The sequence below is a fragment of the Pyricularia oryzae genome, chromosome 2 (genome assembly GCF_000002495.2).
Source record: "Pyricularia oryzae 70-15 chromosome 2, whole genome shotgun sequence".
Classification (NCBI taxonomy): domain Eukaryota; kingdom Fungi; phylum Ascomycota; class Sordariomycetes; order Magnaporthales; family Pyriculariaceae; genus Pyricularia; species Pyricularia oryzae.
Window position 1 is genome coordinate 4705311 of NC_017850.1, and position 22189 is coordinate 4727499.

A 22189-nucleotide genomic window follows, 5' to 3' on the forward strand; every position below is an offset into this window, starting at 1 on the left:
TCGTCATTTTTTTCAGCTTTGTGTCAGCAGTATTGTCCATTCAATTGATGGCGTATGGTCTGGACCCAGCACATTGGGTCGACCCAAGACATGGGCAGTTGTGTATTGAAATTTCTGATCCATACTCAAACTGCCACGAGGACTCCCGGACATCGGGAATCCGACGCAAGCCCAACTGGCAGGGGCTTGCGCGCAGCCTCGAGCACGCTATTTGCAAAACAAAACGCCATGCGATAGCTGAACGTGCGCTAGCTCCGTCTAGGGGCCCTTGACAGGGCACTAGGTTTTGGTGGTCCGTGATCTGTGCGAATTTCCCAAATTGGCGTCCAATGGAGGGTCACTATTTCCAGCACAGGGAGGGGAAAGGAGGGCAAAGGGAAAAAGAAAAAGAAAGAAGGAAAATAAGATAAAAGTTGGAGACATACAAAGCCTACTCGATACGTTTTCGTTTAGTTGGACAGGTGCTCTTTGGGGGGACATTTTTTCTTCTACGCCGCATACGCGCATATCCCCCAACCCAGCACCATGGAGCTGGATGACTGAGCCACGAACGGCAGTTGGAAAGAAGGAGGATGGGTTGGAAAAGGGGGGAGACAGCAAGTGGTGTGTAGTAGGACATGCAGTATGACAACCATTCAGGACGTTGAGGGTGGGAAAGTCAGGCCACTCTGGCAGGTTGCTGATTACTTCGTACCACGATATCCATAAGTTTTCTTTTTTTTCTTTTTTTTTTAACCTATCGACAACATTATATGATAAGCTATTGTATGTACAGTAATCCAACATAGAGTACTTTCCATTCCCTCCCTCTCCCTCGACTTACCCCGCCCTTGCTGCCACACCAGGCCATGTGGTGGCTTCCCTACCAACCAGAAGCGCCATAGTCCAAATTGCAATATACTACTCCGTGCGCGTTAAGAGTGTTTACTGGCTATTGTTGCTAAAGCTGCAGCTGTTTGGCGTGTACGACGGGCTCGATTGTTATTCGGTTCTCTGTTTTCTCTCTTTATCTCTATCTGCAGGTATGTTTTTGGTTCGTTTTCTTACTTTTTTAAGTACACCCCCCTTTTTACCACGTATTTGTCTGTAAAAAAAAAAAAAAAGACAACGCCGCTGGACGGGCCCGACTTGTTCCGATTCTAGTCCATGGGATTGCCCGATACTAACGTTTTCGGTTGGTGGGTTAAATTGTTCCACCGCCTTTGAACTACGTCAGCTGTTGTGTACCGTACGTGGTAAGCCCAGAAAAGAAGAAATGACATTGAAAACAGAAGAGCGTTGGGGGGTTTTCCCCCATGTGCTTCATGCTTGCGTCAGAAGAAGAAAAGCAGGTACGTGATACCTTTTTATGCAACTGTGTACCGTAATCCGCTTCCCTTGGTGCTGACAGGTCTGTAGGTACTTTGATAGACAAAGGGCCCCGGGGGACTTTAATGAGCATTCATATCGTGCCGTGTGATCAATACTATAGTAGGACTAGATAGCGCTAACTTCCACTGGACAAGCACGCATACCTAGGTATCTACCTGAACAGTCTCTTTAAATGGGACGATTAGCACCCGAGTTATCTCCAAGAGATGAGTGTATATTGCAAATGCTGATATACCCGTAGCTTGCTTCGAACTCTGATTTGACGATGTTTTCTCCACCGAGTGCGTAAACTCGAGTTTTCAACGAAAAATTCCCCTAGCCCTCCACTACGTTAGGCCCGAGGTCCAGCATGTCAAGCGACGCCGAGTCCCCAAACGTGGCTCTCCTGTTCTCCTTGCGACCGATGTAAAAAGGCTTGTCTGGCCTCAGCCGCGCATTGACGCGCTGGGTGCCGTCGTCGAATGGGTTACCTTCCATCAAGCTAGCTTTAACGTCCGGGAGCAGGTCAAAAGTGACATAGAAACGGCCACGCACGTCAGCTTCAACCCTCTCGGCATCCGTCTCGACCAGAAACCAGTCCAGCCGTCCTCCCTGGTGACGCAGGACCTCGTTGGTAATCTGTATCTGGCGCACGAGGTCGACGCCTTGCGGCTGGCTACTCTGTTCGGGCGCCTCAAGAGGGACGATTTGCGAACGCCAGACGTCTCCGTGAAATTTGGGTTGTAGACAGTCTTCATCGTCAACGATATGCTTGATCTCCATAATGTCCGGGCTCCCGTCCTGCTCTCCAATTAGGCGTGTGACCCGGACGGCATCACCCACCCGTATCATTTCCGGACCAACTACAAGAACATGGATGTTAGTAAAGTGTCATGAATTTGCGTGCATCCGTCCCAGCGAAAATTGTTAGACGAGTCTTACGGAATATGCCACCATACGATCCACGTCGGCCATCGGGGGTGATGGCCCCGAGTCTATTGAAAGTTGAAAAGGAGACATTGACGTCCCTAGCCGCCATCTTGGAAGCCTCCAGTCCCACCAGCTGCTGCTTGTGCGCGTTACTGCCGGCATATCGGTGGACAAAGGCAGGCCAGTCAACCTCGGCGAATGCACTCTCCTGCAGCTCCTGTATGTCAATACCCGGCAGGCTGAATGCGTGGAAAGGTCGCATTTGTGCCGCCGGTTTGACACTGCTTTCTTGGTTGAGGATTTTGTGGCCTAAAGGCGCAACGACCCATGTGTCCGTCTCAGTGGTCTCGCGTGCCCGCGATAGAATGAGCCCAATGCGCCAAATGCCCGTCTGGGTGCCATACCAAACAACTTCCCCGGCCCGGTAAATGGAATGGTCCTCCACAGGCGGGGGAGGAGTTGGTGGTCTGGCGACGGCTGGCTTTGCTGCTGGCTTGGCAGGAGGTTTGGCCGGTGCCGGAGCAACAGGCTTTTCGGCGTTGGCCGCTATCTTGAGAGCGACAGCAGCAGGAGCAGCAGGAGGAGCGGCGGTGGCGGCGGCGGCGGTGGTGGCAGGAGCAGCAGCGGTAGCAGCAGTGGCAGCGGCTGGAGTGGTAGTGGGGGCGGTTGTAGTGGGTGCTGATGGGCGGGAAGCGGTTGTGTTGGGAGTGGAAGTGGAAGCGGCAGGCTGCTTGCGTTTTTGTGCCGGTTTCTTGGACTCCTTGGCCTTTGGCTTCCCTAGCATCTTCTTACACGGCTCGCATGAGCACTTTGAGCGGTCGTAGGGAGCAGGTGCTGCAAGCCAGAGGGCATGAGGTGCAAACTCTCCGACATTATGATACCAAAAGTCTCTCCCCATGCCACCTGGGTGTCCGACAACATGTCGCTCTCCCTTCTCTATCAAGGATTGTAAATCATGGTCAGCTCGAGATTTGAAAGAAGCGATAGCCACAAATATGATTAGATCGGTCACTTACTCGGGTCGAAAATCAGCGTAAAGCCCTTGGGGATGCGAGCAATGTAGTGTGTTCCTGGGTATCGCACATAGATGTCAGGACAACAGGCACGTAATCAACCGAAATGAATACAGAAGATGCTACGTACTGTCCGTTATACTTCCGCATTGTTGCTTGATAGAGGCGCCCAGTGTGATCTCCCACCTCATCTGGTAGTCCGGGTCAAGTGTAATTTTTGTGTTGTTCTCCGCGGCCTGGATGGAGCTAATGTCATAGCCTTTGCCATCACTAAATTCGAATAGCATCTCAGTATACGATTTTGTTGGTACCCTGGGCATGGCCTTGGATGTCTTGACACCCAATTTTGCGCCGGTGGACGAAACCGGGCCTTGGGATGACGCCATCTGGAAAAGCTCTGGAAATCAAGGCTGCCACTAGCGAATTTTTTTTCACGCGTTGGGCTGGCGGCCTCGCAGATTCGAGGATCTCTATCCCGAGCAATACCCCCAGATGTGTGTCGACACGATGGGGCACGAGGCAGTCAAGGGATCCAATCGAGACGCCAGTCTTTCAAGTGCAGGGTGAAGTCTATCGCGGCGCCCGCTGGGCCCCCGAGATGTTCAATCAAGTTACCAGCTGTGCTGAGCAAGCCCGATGCAGTTTGTGCCTTGGACTGACGACTTTGACGTCGATTATGGGCACCCAGAGCACGCTGAATGGTGTTTTGTCTGGAGCGATATTGAATCTTTACTGCCACGCACGTGCACTGTATTACGCAAAAGCCATTGTGCCGCCCCTGCCACCAACAAAGCTCCAGACACAATTTTAAGTGGGGCCCAAATTCAATTGCCCAACGTCTGTCCTTTGTCACCTCCACAAACGAGTGGCATCGTTGAAAAATAAAAAGACTTCTGTGAATTGTCTTAAAGAACTGAATAACAGTTTTGATGAAGTAATTGCCAAACTTATGCGAGAGTAAACAGGTAGGAAATACAAGCAAAGAGAACACATACCCATGGTGCTAAAATTTCTCCGTTGGGTGGATGATTGCAGAGATCAGCAACCAAAAGTCGTCACTCGCCTGGTACCTATCAAGCTATGCACATGATCGTTCTAGCATCGCAACCAAGACTTGCGATCATCCATTAGATGATGTGATGTAAATGTCTCGCCGAAATAAGGTGGTGAAAATCTACTCAAAGACATGGACCTCAGAGTTGACAGAGGCTGTGGCGCACTGGCTGGAGAATGATGAGAGCTAATCTAGATAGATCGATCTAGATGGTGCTGACAACATGTATATAGATACACACGGCAAGGCATGCGCTCACTGGCCTTGCACTATTTGACAAGGCGGTACTCAAGAGGTGGGGTTTTGATGACTACCTACCTACTCCGTAGGTACCTACGTAATTTACCAACTAATAGATGCTTGACCGGAATGTGTAAGGCTGGAATTCATGCCTGGTCAAAGCACGCATCTAACTGGTTGCTGCGCAAACAAATCATCACGGGACCAAAATAAAAGGCACTACTCATGGAATTTGTTTGGGCCGCAGTTCTGGAGCAATGCGTCCAATAATATCAGCCTTGCCAGGGCGGTAAGATCCGACGTGGTAGGGGATGGCTGGCTGGTTCGACTGATTGAATTGGATCGGCTGCCCCACCAGAAAGGGGTTGATGAATCGGGCAGTGATGACCAAGTCAATTCTGCCAGTTTGCTGGTCTCTTCCGGCTTCAAGACGGTGGGTTTGGGGGTTCTTGAGTTTAAAAGCTTAAAATACAGACGTGTCTATCATGAAGATGAACGCTGACAGTATTACCAATATCCAATCTCCCAGAAGACGCAAAGTGTGGTGTGATTGACGCAACTTTGAGTGGGTGGGGGATTATTATGTTCAATTTCCGTGGACCAATATGCAAGCCCGGCAAATTACCTTATCTCGCGCCCGCAAACTTGCACTGCTCTGAAGGCGTGTAGATGTCTACGGTATCATATACCTCCTTCCAAAAGAGGGAGAGCGAGAATGGGAGAAAGGGATAACGCATGAGGTACCTTGGGTACCTAGGTAGCTAGCTATGGGTACAGAAGATGCAAGAAACGCGCGTCAAATCACTTATTTTAGGTCCCAACCAACACCGCCCGGCGCGTCGCAGAACGGCATCGCCGGCTGAGTAGTGGGTTGACTTGTCGCTAGCTTCACCTTGTGCCCGGCCCTTCGCAACGGTGTCACGGTGTGATGTGGTTGACCAGGAGCCTTTGAAACGCTGCCAGTTCGCGGAGAAAGAATCAACAGGTCTGTACCTGATCAACGGGTACGCGAGCGATTTGATGTACCTTCTGCTTTTGGCGATCCCATCCATGTCTTTGTACCTACGAAGTACTATGGTAATTACTGTAGGTCCCATTTGAGGTGGATGAGCCATGCGATTCGAGGCCACCTTGGCTGGGTCACTTATCGCCCCACGCAGAGCGGTATACCAGTGAACCAGGTGGTAATCAATCACGTTTGGTGGTCCAGGTGGGTGACGAGGGAAATTGACATGATTTCCATTATGATTGTGTGGACCTCGAGATGCGGAAATTTGTGAATACCCAAGTGCACACTGAATGGGATAAGAAGAAAAAAAAAGTACGAGTAGAAAATTAAAGCAAGCCGTTGGCTGCAAAGAGGGAGAAAAAAAAGCATTTTAGGCGGCTAGGTGGCGGCGGTAAGGTGAAATTGTTCAGTCCTTCTGTGCAGTGTCTGGTTGCTATTCGTAAATCCAATGATGAGGTTAGTTGCATCCTAATTTCGGTTGGGCTACCTTTAAAGAATTTTTCAGGGGATGACGGGTGGGCCACCTTAACCGTGATTGGCCAATTGGAAATAACCGACGCCAAAACATTGTCAGAACCGTTATGGGAGTCCTTGCATGGCAAGCATCAATGGGATCCAATTTTCTTTGTCCCCAGTTTTGGATGAGCCCAGGCCACAATGCGCCCGTCAGCAACGCTGCCGCCCCCCGGTTCTTCTTCACAAGGCAGAGCCAATCGTCACCTCCTCCGGCCATGCCCCTGTCCAGCCTGGGAGAGTAGAGCATGGCGGGTGGACCACCACATCCATCTCCATCACACTCAAACCATTCGAGAAGATCCGGGCAACTCCCGGACAAGGTGACCTTTTTTTGTCTCCATATTTGTCGAGCACGTTATGGATTCCTTGCTCCCCACGCCCTCGTTCCCCTTTTTTCTTTTCTTTGACTGTATAGCCCACCCTCGCTCTTTGTAGTAGTTCACTAACTACCCTATCTTCCTTTACCCTTCAGTCGCAAGACGCTCGTCGTCACTTACTCTCGCTTCAACGTACGGCCGTCTACCGTCGTGCCATAGTCACTCCTTTAGTTGACGTTCCTGCTTTCAGAGGCTGGCTGGCTTTTTTTTTTTCAGTTCTCTTTTTTACCTTCAAAGGGTCGATATCGGTTCCGTTTCGTGTTCATACAGATCCCAGCCAAACCCACACTCCTTTGGTAAAAACAGTAACAATACCGCGCAAGACTCTTGCTTTCGTGTTGGCGATCAGATATAGCATTGCGCGAACAGCGCGCTACACCCGACTTGACTGTCCCTATATCTAAAAGGCAGCCAATTAGCTTGGCACAATCCGATATTACCATGAAGACGGCGACATTAGGCGCAGCACTCCTGCTGTTGGGGGTTCAGCAATGCGCCGCCACCTCGGGACATCGCAGCCTGCACAGGCAGTTTGAGAAGCGCCATGGCCACAACCACCTGCCTACTCGCAGCTTCGAGGCCGACTTGCGATCCCCTGAATCCGAGGAATCAGGCAACATCTCCGAGGTCAGGAAGCGAGGCTCCAGTTGCTCCCTTCCCGATGACGACGACAGCCTCGTCCGCATCACCGACACCCGCAACGACAACCAGGGCTTCGCCATGTCTCCTGATCAGACGTGCGAGGATGGCATGTACTGTCCCTTTGCCTGCAAACCAGGCATGTTGATGAACCAGTGGAAGGAAGGCACCTCGTTCAAGCCTGTCGAGTCTATGCAGGGTGGTCTGTACTGCGACAACGGCAAGCCTAAGAAGCCTTTCCCCAGCAAGCCCTACTGTGTCCAGGGCACTGGCACTGTCAAAGCTGTCAACAAGTGTGGCAAGGTTGTCTCCTTCTGCCAGACTGTACTGCCGGGCAACGAGGCCATGCTCATCCCTACCGAGGTCTCTGGCAGCACGACACTGGCCGTGCCCGGTCCTGACTACTGGGCCGGTACCGCTGCGCACTTTTACATCAACCCACCGGGCGTTTCTGCCGATCAGGGCTGCCGTTGGGGTTCGGATGCCAACGATGTTGGCAACTGGAGCCCTTACGTTGCCGGCGCGAACACAGTCTCTGACGGAAGGACATTTGTTCAGCTGAGCTGGAATCCGATTTATGAGGACTCCAAATGGTCCAGCAAGAAGCCCAGCTTTGGCGTCAAGATTGAGTGCGATGGTGACTGCAACGGTCTGCCTTGTGAGATTAATCCGGCCAAGACCGGCTTGAAGAATGTCAACAGCAAGACCGCGGCTTCCGGGGCCGGCGGTGCCTCTTTCTGCGTTGTCACCGTCTCCAAGGGCTCTTCTGCCAACATTGTTCTCTTCAACACTGACGGATCGACCGGCGACTCATCGTCTTCCGAGGAACCCAAGAAGACGACTACGTCCTCCTCAAGCTCGACCCCATCGTCGACCTCGACGACAGCGCCTCCCTCGAGCTATGCAAAGGCAAGCTATACGACCAGCTCCATCTCGCTCACTATCCCGACTGTCCGCCCCGGTATCTTCCAGGAGAACAGTACTTCGTCCACAGACAGCTCGTCGTGGTCCGGATCAGCCTCGACCACAAAGTTCGACAGCACCCAGGGCAGCTCCTCGACCAGTTCCGCTGCTTCTCCCAGCTCCACTAACGATGGGGCACAGCGCGATAAGGGAGGTGCTGCCATGGCCGGGCTTGTTATCGCCATCGTCGCTGCGGCATGGATGTATTAGGTTTACTCCCCACCGCAAGTGATTCCTTCGTGTCTCTGCTGGGCGCGCCGCTTTCATATCTTTACCTTTGGCCTTTGTTTGCCCAGCAAAACACAATTACCTCTTTCAGCTTCGATATTGGCCTCCTTTCGAGTCGATGGCATTTTCGCTTCTTGAAAAACAACCCAGTTATGAGATGATGTCCACATTTTTTAACCCCTCCAACACTTGAGGGCTTTTTGCTCGGCCGGACACCAGCAGCTATATTCAAACTTCTTCGTCCAACCCATTGTTTTTTTTTATCTTCGACGCATCTCACCGACACACTTCGGATCGCTTTTTATCGCCAGTGTATCCAGCAAAGCCAGTCAGTCAGTTGAGGTGGTATATAAATCGGCGGCCCGAACATCAGCCGACGTCGAACAAACTTTTGTTAAATAGCAGTTTGAGCCCAAGGTCTCGCCTCTGCAACCATGGTAGTGTTTATTGTCTACACGGGATGGTCTTTTTTTCTCTCCTGGATTCGCTTCAATCTGCTCTTGGGATAGCCACCAAATGACATTTTTACAATATACCCCTTCAGCTTTTGATCTTTTTGGGTACTCTGTATCGCAACAGTTGTTGTTCTTTTTTATTCGTCCAGGGCGATAGCTCAACCCCATTTGTATCTTCTTTTTTATTCTCCTGGGGGTGGTAAGAGGCGGGCTGACCTTTTTTGGCCTGCGCTCTGGTGTATTTCTTTTTTTCTTGTTTCTGACGACGAGGACCGATACCTACATTTTTGTTTTGTCGAGATGATTTGGAAAAAAGGAAAAAAAAACGGCAATGTCGGGAAAGCGGTTTTTGGGCGGACAACAGAAAGAAAAGTGGATGGAGGATAAAGGGGGGGGGGGGGCCACTTTATATAGGTAGTACAAATTCGATCATTTTCGAATTCACACAAAGACCTGTGAAATATCAGATTGTGCCGAGTTTTTGTGTGACCCTTGTTGATGTGACAATTTCAGGGAGAAATATTATTGGTTCTTACAGCGGTTTACGACTAGTATATTGAGAACTTTGCTGCAAACAATCGTCCACCCGCGGACGACCATATCCTGCTTTGCCTATCCTTGTTTTAAAAACCACCATAAACATGACCGACTATCTCACCCACCCAGGCACCCAATCAGTGTCTACACTCTGGTCCCGCAACCTCTGCACAATGACATCGGAAACGTTGGGAGGCCACCCTGCAGCCGCGGCGTTGCCGCCCGTCTTTTTGATGTTTTGAATGGCAAACTTGCGGCCCGAGTGAGAGATGAACCCGTTCATCAGGCCCTGCGCCACCAGGCCCATGACCGCGACCTCAACGTGCTCGACCGTGACGGGCAGGTTGCCCCACAGCAGGCCCTCGTACGCGCGCAGCTTGCGCGTGCCGTCGGTCCCCGACACCAGCGTCGTCGACTCAGGCGGCTGCGGTGTGCTGTTGGCGACCGCGCGTAGAAGGAGCGGGTTCGTCGTGTGTCCGGAGGGTTTGGTGCCTGGCCTCGGTGATATTGCGGTGACGTGGCCCTCGAGCGAGCGCTGGATGTAGTCGGCTGCCGCGTGAACCATGCTGGAGAGAAAGCGGGAAAATGCGTTAGTAAGACGCTAATAACTTTCCACGAAGCGATGGAGATAGAAGAAAAAAATCCCAGGTATAGGATAGGACATACTTCAGATCGAGCGTGACGGCCTTGCGCCCAGCCGGCAGCATCGCCTCGTTGCCCGCGCCGACCGGCTTGTACGTCAGCAGAAACACGCGCCGCGTCAACGATCGCCAGAGCAACGGCCTCGCGCGGTACATGAGCGGGAAGAGCAGGTTCCGCTCCAGCAGCCAGGCCTGATGGGTATTCAGCCCCTGCTGGAAAGCCGCAAAGTTGCCCTTTCGTATGGCCATGGCCATGGGTCTGAATATCGGGGCCAGCTGCTCTGCCTCCGGTCGCTGCAACAAAGTATCTGACGGGAGTCGCCCGGAGAGTATGTTTGCAGGTATCAGGAAGGTGAGCACCAAACGGCGCTGCTTTGTGAGGTGCTTCGGTAGCTGCCTGTAGGCTTCGTCAAGAGCGGCCGCTGCACGGGGGTAATGGTCGCTCTGGAACATGACCAGGCCGAGGTAGTAGAGATAGGTGGTGCGTTGGACGGCCGGGTAGAGGGACAACGGCGGCGCCTGCTCCAAGCCGTTCAGAAGTGACCATGCCATCATTGGTCTTCCGCACTTTAAAGCATAAAATGGTTAGATCAGTGCTTGCTTCTTGGTAGTTCTTAAGATAGAGCTATCAAGTAGAAACTCACAATGAATAGTAGGCGGAAGGCCATGCTGGCAAGAAGATAGACGACAGACTTTTTGCTACCCGGGGTGAGCTGACCCCGATCCCTGGCACAGCTTGAGAACATCTCCTTGATCACATCAAGCGAGTCGTCCATAAAAGTCCGAGCCTCGCCCTCATCTCCACTGCTCTGCTGGCGCCTAGCAGCCGTGATGTCCGGGCGGCCATTTAACACGCTGACGAGTTTGATCATGGATTGCGCATAGGATACACTCGTCTGAACCATGATGCTGCCCTGGCCGGGATGCTTGAGTGCTGAAGTGCAGGACCTGAGATTTCGGGGGTGGCCGGTTAGCTGCCTTGCGCCAGACTGGATGCATGCACTAATTGAGAAGTTGGGTCCTTACACTGAGAGTGCGCAGAAACGCTCATGGATATCCATCAAGTCGTTAAAGTTGACATCCCGCCAGTACGAGAGGTACTCGGTCATGAAGGCGTGGAAGCCCGGCCATGGTGTGCTCCCGCCTTCCGCCACGTTATCCTCTTCTGGGAGCGACTTTTCGACGAGAGCCTGCAGACCGCTGCTGCCCTTTGGATATTTTTTGCGCAGCTCCTGGCCAATGAGGTGGTACGCGGGCGGCGAATCCGGCTCGGCCACTAGCCAGTCGCACAGGGTACTGCCGTCGCCGGCGACGACCAGCTCCCTGACGCCCTTCAGAAATGTCGCGATGACGTCCATGGCCGTCTCATGGCTGGCTCATGAGATGGAAATGATTCAAAGAATGTTTAATTCGAGTCGCCAATTGGACGGCAACTGACTGGTCCTTGATGAACGTTGGTTTCAAGGCCCGAAATTGATTTGCGAGGTTTAGTTGAGGTCCAAAAGCGGCTCTCAATCGTGTGGTGTTGACGCGTAAAAGTCCAAGCTTGCATCAAATATCGATTTCAATCACTTGGAGCGACTCGAACCAATTCAACCTGTCAAAAATGTCAGGCCCGGACTTTCTTCCCTCACTTTCGAATTATTTTTTTATTTTTGCGCAATTATTTCATATATTTAATCTTTATTAAATAAATAAACAAGGACAACCGATTTTGTATGCTCCAAGATGGAAAAGATTGAATAACATGTACACCCAGGCCTATGCCGTGGTGGTCTTTGGACGCAGAATTCTAAAGGCATTGTCTTGCGGGTACCTCAGCCAAGGTGCAAAGGCACATCAAGGGATTTCCCTGGCGGACGTACAGATATTTAAACAGCTCATATCGCAGCGTCTCTGCGCAGCAATTATGTGTTGAATATTCTGTAAATAATATCGTTCAAAATCAAGACACCAAATGGCTTTTATTTAGACACAACATGATCAGAGACAAACCCTCACCCACCAACCTCATACGGACTCAATCCTCTGCACAACCATGGCTGTGGCAGCTCCACCTCCGTTGCAAATGGCTGCTACGCCGTACTCGCCAGGCTTAAGTTGGTGGAGCAAAGTTACCAGAATGCGAGATCCGGAACTTCCCAGGGCATGGCCCAAAGAGATGGCGCCGCCTAGGGGGTTGACGCGTGCCTTCTCAAGGCCAAGTATCTGTCAAGTCGGCGCCCGTTAGCATATCTTTCGTAAGCAATCCGATGCGACAACTTCTCAACTGACCTTCTCATTGGCCTTAATGACCGCGGCAAACGCCTCGTTGAACTCCCAGACGGCCACTTGGTCTTTCGTAATTCCCGCTCGCTTCAGTGCAATCGGCACCGCTTCGGCAGGAGCAACTGGGAAGTCGATCGGATCAATGGCAGCATCTGCAGACCCGCAAATCTTTGCCAGCACGCGGGAGCCGGATCCATACTCCTGCGCAATGGCTTTGCTTCCAAGAACAAGGGCGCTCGCACCATCGTTGAGCGTCGACGAGTTCGCAGCCGTCACTGTACCAGTACCATCACGAACAAAAGCAGGCTTCAAGGTTGGCACCTTGTCCAACTTGATATCGAGGTATCCTTCATCGGTATCAATGACCTTGTCACCTTTTCTTGACGACACAGTCACTGGCGCAATTTCGTCCTTGAACGCATTGGCCTTCCAGGCGGCCTGTGCCCGCTCATATGACTGAATGGCGTACTGGTCCTGCATCTCCCTTGTGATACCGTGCTTCTTCACCGTGTTCTCGGCGCAGTTTCCCATGTGGAACTGATCATAAACATCCGTGAGGCCGTCCTTGATCAGGCCGTCCTCCAGTTGGACGTTGCCAAAAGCGGGCAGGCCGCTGCTCCTTGGCAAGTAGTACGGCACCCTGGACATGTTCTCCATACCACCGGCGACCTGAGCTTCTGCCAGCCCAAGCTGGATATTTTGCGCAGCAAACACGACCGACTTGAGACCCGACGCACATACTTTGTTTATCGTGATAGCCTCGACCGATGATGGCAGGCCGGCGAATATAGCGGCTTGTCGAGCGGGGGACTGGCCGACGGAGCCCTGCAGAACGTTGCCCATGTAGACATCGCTGATGTTCGAGACGGGCACTCGTGACTTTTCGAGAGCGGATTTGATGGCAACGGCGCCAAGCTTAGGCGCGGGGACGGTGGTGAAGGAGCCATTGAACTACGCAGGGGAGAACAAGGATTAGTGATTTGTATAATAAAATACACCAAATGCGCCCATTGGGCTTACCTTTGCAGTCGGTGTCCTTGAAGCGCTGATTATGTATGCGTCCCTGATTTCTTGTTGCAATGCACCTCGCGAGCTGAATTGCCGCCTCGTGCCGCATCGGAGTGATGACGACAGAGTGGAGGTGGTGTGGAATACCGACCGGCTGCTCTTTGGAATCATTTTGAATAATAAAAGTGCGAAATAACAAGCAAAGTAAAATCCGTATGCTTCCGGACCGATGTGACGAGTAGAAAAGACTTTTTTCCCTTAGCAAGTAATATAAACAGAAAAGTATCTGGAGAACCCAAGTAAGGTCGGCACAGCTGCAAACACAGAGGTGGGTGGATTACTTAGACTTGAGAAGGTACGAAGTAGGTCGCGATTAGCCGACAATGGCCGAGCGCCGAGAGGTAAGAGAAACACCTGCCTGTATGGGCGCCCGCACGGGTTCACGTGTTAACATCATCATTGTCCAACATTACGATGTAATCAATCACCCTCCGTACCTGAGGAACTTCTCCCCTCTCCATAGCTCCACACTATTCAAGCTCGTTCTACACATTAACGCAACAACCTCAAAGAGAAATGGATAGACGAATGGCTCTATACCACTAGTCCAACGGCCTATTTTGCTGCAGGCATAATTACAGTACGAACAAATGCATGTGCGACGCTCATGCCCGGAGTCGGTAGGTAGGGTACCTACCTGCGCCTTTGGTTAGAGTATAGCAGACTGTTCTGGAGCTAGGCTGCGAGCCGGCTTGCCTCTGAGTTTGATGTCATTATATGCAAATTTGGGCGTTGAGATTTACACACAATCGAGCTATTGTAGGTACCATGGAAGGTACGTTGGAGGAGGATGTGACCGGGTTGGTGGTCTCATACCAAACGAGTAACTGCCCGCCCAAATACCGAACTGCTGGAACATTTACTGGCTGATCGGATTGATCACGTGCACAGGCGTCTTTTGCGGGGGCCAAAGTGCGCGCGGAACCCCTGCCGCTAAGACAGGGGTGAGCGACGAAGCAATTAGAAACGCTGCGTCAGGCCCCTGGCTTCGATTTACTCTCACTTGCTCACCAACGTACCGTAAGACTCCACCGCTACAAACCTTCAACTATCGCAACGCCGAACCAAGAGATTCCGCCATCAGACCACCATATCTTCGAAACAACAATCCCTGTCTGCCTCCGCCTAGTCGAAGATGTCAACCGCCGCCCGCCGCCGCCTAATGCGCGACTTTAAGGTCAGTCCCCGCGTGAGCAGAGAGCCGCGGCCCTCATCCATCTGCCCACAGGACATCGGAGGCTCGTAAGGAAATCGGCAAGTTAACCCATCATCCATATCCCTAGCGCATGCAAACGGATCCTCCAGCAGGTGTGTCTGCATCACCAGTACCCGACAATGTCATGACGTGGTAGGTCTCGCCCCCGAATTTTCGAGCAGCATTTCATCAGTTAACAGGTTTTGGTCCCACCTCAGGAACGCTGTAATCATCGGCCCCGGCGATACTCCATTCGAGGACGGAACATTTCGCCTTGTTATGCATTTCGAAGAGCAATACCCCAACAAACCTCCATCAGTTAAATTTATCAGCCAAATGTTCCATCCAAATGTTTACGCCACTGGGGAGCTTTGCTTGGACATTCTACAAAACCGATGGAGTCCGACATACGACGTTGCTGCTATTTTGACCAGTATTCAAAGGTAAGATGGTGTCCTGTGGTTTGAAGATATCTATCATCATCGATTTCTTCGGCCGAGTGTATTCGGCCGAGTGTTGTGATGAAACCAACTGATGAGTTTGTGTCTGAAACCAGTCTACTCAACGACCCGAATACCGGTTCACCGGCAAACGTCGAAGCCTCGAATCTCTACAAAGATAACCGCAAGGAGTATATCAAAAGGGTTAGAGAGACGGTGGAGAAGAGCTGGGAGGGAGACGACGAATAAGCCACTGTAGAACTTGAGGAACTAAGAGGTTTCGGGAGTGGAAACTTGCTTTTACTGATGATTTGGCCAGATGGCTAGGCACTGCTTGTTGTACAGGAGCAGGCATACGGTTGGATTCGGACATGGCATTTGGTTTACTGACCCTTTTGAGCTTGATGCCGACTACTTTTTGAGCACATGGTTTTGGCGTTGCGGCGTTTTTTTTTCTTCTTTTTTCTTTTTCTTTTCTCTTCGGCGTAAGGTTTTCTGGGGTTTCCCCTTTGGTCCTGGTTCTATACCTTTTAGAGGAAGATTATGAACAGCATACCACGTAGGGTTTAAGTCTACTGGTGTTTGCACCATAAACGCGCGAGGACAGTTATTTCGGGGCGACCAATATATGAGATGATACAATACCGATGGTCCGGATACGCTTAAAATTTGTCTTTGCTGGCGTTGATCGTGAGGGGGAGAGTAGTCCAAGTCCAGCCCAGTCCAGTCCAGTCCAATCCAGATATTGACTCCAAATCTTCTACGCACGGTTGATGCAGCTCCCTATGTTAATTTCTGAATCTGTTGGACGACTTTTCTCCAAGCAGTCCAAAATATTGGATCATGCTTGCATTGTTTTCCCGTCGTCCTAAATCGCGCACATTAGAATAACTTTCATTGCGGGACATGTTCACAAATGTTTAATTGTCAATCTTGTTTGTTGTTGTTCAAATCCAATATTGCCAAGTAATAGTTAGATTCTGCGGGGCATTCATAGCATGAAATGCGGCATGAAAGTCGTTTGTCAGCCCCGCCTCAGGAAATTAAGAAGCGGCCCCGGGGGTCGGTCTGCTGCACCTGTGAAACTGATAATTACCAGGCGCGCCGTTCGTGCATGGCCCATGAACCATTCTGCCTATGTGACGCAGGCAGTCTTTATTGAGATCGTAGATAAGGCAAGGCACATATATAATTTTTTTGGGCATGTAGGAAATGCACGTCTATGGCAGGTGGTAAAAGTAGTACGACGTAACGCGAACCTCCCTCGTGGCGCGTTCCCATCAACAACAATTCATCCCATATACACTGGAACTCGACTAGGTGACCTCTACAAAGAAATTAATGCAAGTCGGTCAACCCACTGTTCTAGGCACTGTTCGACGCGAAATCGAAGGTTGGCTTGTTGCGCAAATACTGGCCGTTCTTTTCCCTTCCATCTCGCGACTACTATTTTTCTTCTTTATCTTGGGTTCAAGGCTATCCGAATTCGAGCAACGCCAGGCGCAGATTGGCCTAAAGCCAACAACCTAATCGAACCGTTGCAGCCAGCCCGCTTTCTTGAAGGGCACGGTACGGAACTAGGTAACGGTACGGTAGCGTTCAGTTACGGGCAACGCAAGCTATTGGATCGACACCGCCCAAAAAAGTGTCCCACTGTCTTCCCTCCATCCCGCCCGCATACCATTACAACCTACGTTACCGATCGCCCACCTTAAACCTTCAACTACCACCCCCCCTTTCGATCGCGCCGCCTGTCGGCCACGTCGACACACTTTGATGACAAGGTGGACTTAGCAAAGCCCGCAGCTTTTTGACGGCGGCAACCATCATGTCTTCTGCCAACAGCATCAAGGTCGTCGCCCGGTTCCGACCGCAGAACCGGGTCGAGATCGAGTCGGGCGGCCAGCCCATAGTTAAGTTCGATGGCGACGATACGTGTACTGTTGATGTATGTGCGATTTGCCCTCTTTCGAAATATGCGCACCAAGATGTAGAGAATCGGGTCAAGCATAGGCAAGGCAGGCTGTATTCGTCGGCAACAGGTTGGCTAACGCAGAGTAACTCGGGAAACCTTTAGTCCAAAGAGGCGCAAGGCTCCTTCACTTTCGACCGAGTCTTTGACATGTCCTGCAAGCAGTCGGACATATTCGACTTTTCGATCAAGCCAACGGTGGACGACATTTTGAACGGCTACAATGGAACCGTCTTTGCATACGGTCAGACTGGTGCTGGAAAGTCGTACACCATGATGGGAACCAACATCGACGACGATGATGGACGAGGTGTCATCCCGCGTATTGTTGAGCAGATCTTCGCAAGCATTTTATCCAGCCCAAGCACCATCGAGTACACCGTCCGTGTCAGCTACATGGAAATCTACATGGAGCGCATCCGTGATTTACTGGCACCCCACAACGACAACTTGCCAGTGCACGAGGAGAAGAACCGAGGTGTATACGTCAAGGGTCTTTTGGAAGTCTATGTGTCCAGCGTGCAGGAGGTCTATGAGGTCATGAGGAGGGGAGGAAACGCCAGGGCTGTGGCTGCCACCAACATGAACCAGGAGTCTTCCCGATCCCACTCGATTTTCGTCATTACTATCACCCAAAAGAACGTAGAAACTGGCTCGGCCAAGAGTGGGCAGCTCTTCTTGGTTGATTTGGCTGGTAGTGAAAAGGTCGGCAAGACGGGAGCCAGTGGACAGACCCTCGAGGAGGCCAAAAAGATCAACAAGAGTTTGAGTGCCCTGGGAATGGTCATCAACTCTCTCACTGACGGCAAATCTTCACACGTTCCCTACCGAGACTCAAAGCTCACTCGTATTTTACAAGAATCACTTGGTGGTAACAGTCGAACAACGCTTATCATCAACTGCTCGCCCAGCTCCTACAACGATGCTGAGACGCTCAGCACTCTGCGCTTTGGTATGAGAGCGAAGTCCATCAAGAACAAGGCCAAGGTCAACGCTGAGCTCAGTCCTACCGAACTCAAACAGCTGCTTGGCAAGGCAAGGACTCAGATTACTTCCTTTGAAAAGTATATAGTGAGCCTTGAGGGCGAGGTGCAGCTATGGCGCTCTGGAGAAACTGTGCCAAAGGACAAGTGGGTTCCGGCGCGTTCGGCAGATGGCACCGCCCCTGCGACCAAGGGTGCACTACCCGCTCGACCGGCAACACCGTCAAGGCTGGTTGCGGAAACTGCCAGCAGGTCAGAGACACCGGCGTTGACAGAGCGCTCTGGAACGCCCTCGATACCGCTGGAGAAGGATGAGAGGGAAGAGTTCCTGAGGCGGGAAAATGAGCTACAAGATCAGCTCGCAGAGAAGGAGTCGCAGGCGACAAACGCCGAGCGGCAGGTGCGCGAGATGAAGGAAGAGTTGACTATAATCAAGGAACATGACGGCAAGCTGGGCAAGGAAAACGAGAGGCTGATGAGCGATCACAATGAGCTCAAGTTGCAATTCGAACGCATCAACTTTGAGAGCAAGGAGGCCCAGATCACCATGGACGCTCTCAAGGAGGCAAATGCAGAGCTGACAACAGAGCTTGATGAGCTGAAGCAGCAATTGCTTGATGTTAAAATGAACGCCAAGGAGTCCGGAGCCGCTCTCGATGAGAAGGAGAAGAGGAAGGCCGAAAAGATGGCCAAGATGATGGCCGGCTTCGAGCTGGGAGCAGACGTCTTTAGCGACAACGAAAAGTCCATCGCCGACGCCATCAAGCAGCTAGAGGCTCTGCAGGAGCTCAGCAATTCAGGCGACCCAATCCCACCTGACGAGCTCAAGGCATTGCAGTCCAAGCTTGTTGCCACTCAGGGGATCGTGCGCCAAGCAGAACTTTCGCTTTATAGCAGTGCTTCCAGCGGCTCTGAAGCACGCCGCAGGGTGGAGTTGGAGCAGAGGTTGGACACTCTCCAGCAGGAGTACGAGGATCTCCTATCGCGTAACCTTGGCGAGGGTGACGTTGAAGAGCTCCGCTCAAGGCTTGAGAAGGCCTTTACCGACAAGCAAGGTGCACAGACCGACCTGGTCGACGACCTGAAGGCCGAGATCGAGCGCAAGACTGCCGAGGCGGAGCGAATGAAGGTCTTGATCGAGGACCTCCAGCGGCAGGCAAAGGCCTCGGGTGCCAACGGAAACGCCGGCGTCTCGCCCGTCATGAACGGCAAGTCAGTGGCGCAGCAAATGGCCGAGTTCGACGTCATGAAGAAGAGCCTTATGCGGGATCTGCAGAACCGCTGCGAGCGTGTGGTTGAGCTTGAGATTTCACTCGATGAGACGCGTGAGCAGTATAACAACGTGCTCCGGTCGAGCAACAACCGGGCTCAGCAGAAGAAGATGGCCTTCCTGGAGAGGAACTTGGAGCAGCTTACGCAGGTGCAGCGCCAGCTTGTGGAGCAAAACTCCAGCCTCAAGAAGGAGGTTGCCATTGCGGAGCGTAAGCTCATTGCCCGTAACGAACGGATCCAGAGCCTCGAGAGCCTGCTGCAGGACAGCCAGGAGAAGATGGCACAGGCCAACCACAAGTATGTTCCTGGCCGCGACATTTCGCTCTTCTGTGCAGGTACAACAGTCATACTAACAAACCACCAGGTTCGAGATGCAACTCGCCTCAGTCAAGGAGCGCCTCGAGGCAGCCAAGGCTGGTAGCACCCGGGGAATCGGGTCGCCAACAGGGCTGGGTGGCTTTAGCTTCACAAACGCCGGAAGCCGGATTGCCAAGCCCCTACGTGGCGGCGGTGGCGGTACTGACAACACTGCAGCCAACCCTGCGATCAGCAATTTGCAGTCTAGTGATAACAAGAGGTCAAGTGTAAGTGCAGCTCTCTCGCCCCGACTGCCGTCCTCTGATTATCTTGTGAAGTTGGTTACATTACTAACTTCAATGGTTTAATCTTCGGGGAGCAGTGGTTTTTCAAGTCATAGAAATGAAGCGATACAATGAATGATTTTACCCATGAATATTCTATTTTGTGTTTTTCCCCACCCCTTCTTCTTTACGATATAACGGTCCACAATCAAGCGACAACCACTTTTCTGGCTCTTGAGGCAAGGCGCAAGTGGATGCGAGCAATTGTGGGGATACGGTCTTGTCTCCAGAGTCGAAACATTACAAAGCGAGAATCCATGTAGAGTCAATTGAGTAGCCAACCTAGACTAGAACTTTTACTCCGGGCAAACTTTTGTTTGCAATGGTCAAGGTAGCAAGCCACTTTGGATTTCAGTCTGCTTACCTACATGGCTGTGATGCATGTGATCCTTCGCAGGCTCGATAAATCATCCATTTCATGGAATTCATGGCCAGTGAGACATTTGGAAGCAGTCATTCATTTCCCCCTCCTCAACAGTAAAACCTGTTCCACGTAGTAACAACCGGACTTATATTGGAATTTGTGACTGATACAAAGGGAATTGTTACTAAAAACTGTGATCTGCCGAATGTTGGCTGTTGTGTACATGTATCCTGCAACTCTAATGAATAGATGCGGCCTCACGAGCTGACTACTGATCTTTCAGAGCGAGAAAGGAGCGAAACCGAGTACTAAACGACCAGCAAAATATACCGTGCCAAAAAAAAGATACAACCTTGTTCAAATCGTGCACCTCGAAGAAAACGAGCCATATCAAGCGGTTTAACAAATAAGAATCCCACCTCAGTGCTTGCCGCCGTGAGGCTGGAGAACAACCACCTGGACCGCAACTACGAGGCTGATAACGATCATCAAGGCGACAATGACAAGGAAAGTCTTGAGAAACATCTTGATGATCCGGACCCAAGACTCACGGTTCAGGCTCCTGATGGCATCGCGGACCGAAAGGTACTCAGCGCCGCCCAGCTCCGAAGGTCCGACACGACCGCCAAAAGAACGATCAAAGGGGACGACTGTCCCTTCCTCCTCAGGGAGCAGGCTGGCCTGCACAAGGGTGAGGGCGACAAAGGCCGGCAGGCGGACGATAAGCATGAGGGTGGTAAAAACCAAGAGGGCGAAGACAGTCTTGCCTGACATTTTCCCGTCGTCGCCCATGAAGGTGCCGATCACGTAAGGGGTCGTGCCGGTGAAGGTGTCGGCGAGCCAGAAGAGGCCGACGGCGTACTTTGTGGCGTTGAAGGTCTTGCCGAACGGCGGCAGGCGGCGCCAGAAGGCAAGGCTGCCGCGGGGCCGGTCCGAGATGACGATGTGGACCCATGCGGTGTGCAGTTGGCAGAGGGCCAGGTAGGCTGCCAGGCGGCCGAAGGGGAACACAAAGGGGATGGCCAGGAAGATGCCGCCGATGAAGGTGTCGGCGACGAAGATGGCCCAGGCGCAGACCATGCCACGGACGAACATGCGCACGCCTCCCGTGCTGTACAGGTGACGGAAGGTGGCGCGCATGCTCGAGGTTACGACGCCGGCAAGTGCGAGCGGGGAGTTTACGTCGGGCTTCTTGCGCAGGGGTTGGGTAGCTGCGGGGGCGAAGCCGTCCTCCTCATCGTGGGCGGCGAGGGCGGCGTACGACGGGGCCGAATCGGGATTCTCGACCACGGCCAAAGTGGTGAAGACGGAAGCAAGAGTGTAGTTGGCAAAGAGGAGCAGCGGCAGGAAGATGAAGAAATCAAAGGCAAAGGCACCCTTCAACCAGGGGCTGATGGGCGGCAACTTTGGGACCTGTTCTTGCATCCATCGCTTGCTCAGGTCGGAACCCAACGTGGTCCTGATTGTGTCTAACATGGCTGCGGAGAGAGAAACAGCAACTTGATTGTGCCTGTCCTCGTGGGGATATACTCGAAATCAAAACAACAAACCAAGACCAAAAAAGGAAGATTTTTTTTTAATAAAAAAAAAAGAAGTACCTTTGGATGATATGAGAAATGAGAAGATATTGAAAGGGAGATTGAATTCTAGATGGGATGATGCAAAGAAAAGAACTGCAAATGCGATTGAAAAGTGTTGCCTGGTGAGTGAGGCAAAGGCATATGACAAGAACAAAAGAACAAAAACGCACGCCACCCCGTCAAAACGTGGCGGAACGACTGTGCCGCTGATGAACGAACCCCGTTCCCCAATCAAAGACCCTGGCCGCGTCACATTGAATTGATTTTCATGCGGGTTGGTAAACACCCCACAATTTACATGACTTGCCCCAGAGCCGGTAATCCTTGGCATCGAAGCAATTACGAAGTACTAGACTAGTAATCCTTACAGTACAGACAGTAGTATTTTGTATGTTTTGCCTGACAGAATGACACTGGCTTCTTTGTCATGCGCTGAAGTTGAGTCGTCTGGATA

At 51.8% G+C, this 22189-nt stretch overlaps 7 protein-coding genes across 7 annotated transcripts; 3 read left to right on the top strand and 4 right to left on the bottom strand.

Moving 5' to 3' along the window:
• Positions 1-1361: 1361 nt before the first annotated feature.
• On the bottom strand, positions 1362-4026 carry MGG_01753 (uncharacterized protein). Its single transcript, XM_003714702.1, has 4 exons — positions 3424-4026; positions 3297-3350; positions 2293-3216; positions 1362-2213 (listed from the first exon to the last, which is right to left on the bottom strand). The coding sequence occupies exons 1-4, from the start codon at positions 3677-3679 to the stop codon at positions 1687-1689; spliced, it is 1761 nt and encodes a 586-aa protein (XP_003714750.1). The 5' UTR covers positions 3680-4026; the 3' UTR covers positions 1362-1686.
• A 2227-nt stretch (positions 4027-6253) lies between these two features.
• Positions 6254-8525, top strand: MGG_11149 (uncharacterized protein; the record flags this gene model as incomplete). The annotated part of the gene is made up of 3 exons (XM_003714703.1): positions 6254-6261; positions 6585-6621; positions 6901-8525. The coding sequence occupies 3 exons, from the start codon at positions 6254-6256 to the stop codon at positions 8299-8301; spliced, it is 1446 nt and encodes a 481-aa protein (XP_003714751.1). The 3' UTR covers positions 8302-8525.
• Positions 8526-9249: 724 nt separating this feature from the next.
• Positions 9250-11503, bottom strand: MGG_01754 (uncharacterized protein). The gene is made up of 4 exons (XM_003714704.1): positions 10979-11503; positions 10597-10900; positions 9978-10519; positions 9250-9877 (listed from the first exon to the last, which is right to left on the bottom strand). The coding sequence occupies exons 1-4, from the start codon at positions 11308-11310 to the stop codon at positions 9424-9426; spliced, it is 1632 nt and encodes a 543-aa protein (XP_003714752.1). The 5' UTR covers positions 11311-11503; the 3' UTR covers positions 9250-9423.
• A 137-nt stretch (positions 11504-11640) lies between these two features.
• MGG_01755 (acetyl-CoA acetyltransferase) lies at positions 11641-13649 on the bottom strand. Its single transcript, XM_003714705.1, has 3 exons — positions 13241-13649; positions 12227-13171; positions 11641-12160 (listed from the first exon to the last, which is right to left on the bottom strand). Exons 1-3 carry the CDS (start codon positions 13397-13399, stop codon positions 11963-11965), a joined length of 1302 nt encoding a protein of 433 aa, XP_003714753.1. The 5' UTR covers positions 13400-13649; the 3' UTR covers positions 11641-11962.
• A 641-nt stretch (positions 13650-14290) lies between these two features.
• On the top strand, positions 14291-15589 carry MGG_01756 (ubiquitin-conjugating enzyme E2 2). Its single transcript, XM_003714706.1, has 3 exons — positions 14291-14636; positions 14702-14926; positions 15040-15589. The coding sequence occupies exons 1-3, from the start codon at positions 14575-14577 to the stop codon at positions 15170-15172; spliced, it is 420 nt and encodes a 139-aa protein (XP_003714754.1). The 5' UTR covers positions 14291-14574; the 3' UTR covers positions 15173-15589.
• Positions 15590-16130: 541 nt separating this feature from the next.
• On the top strand, positions 16131-20212 carry MGG_01757 (kinesin heavy chain). Its single transcript, XM_003714707.1, has 4 exons — positions 16131-16871; positions 17001-19447; positions 19515-19734; positions 19830-20212. Exons 1-4 carry the CDS (start codon positions 16752-16754, stop codon positions 19845-19847), a joined length of 2805 nt encoding a protein of 934 aa, XP_003714755.1. The 5' UTR covers positions 16131-16751; the 3' UTR covers positions 19848-20212.
• Positions 20213-20277: 65 nt separating this feature from the next.
• MGG_11148 (uncharacterized protein) lies at positions 20278-21936 on the bottom strand. The gene has a single exon (XM_003714708.1). The coding sequence runs from the start codon at positions 21629-21631 to the stop codon at positions 20576-20578; it is 1056 nt and encodes a 351-aa protein (XP_003714756.1). The 5' UTR covers positions 21632-21936; the 3' UTR covers positions 20278-20575.
• Between the last annotated feature and the right edge of the window lie 253 nt (positions 21937-22189).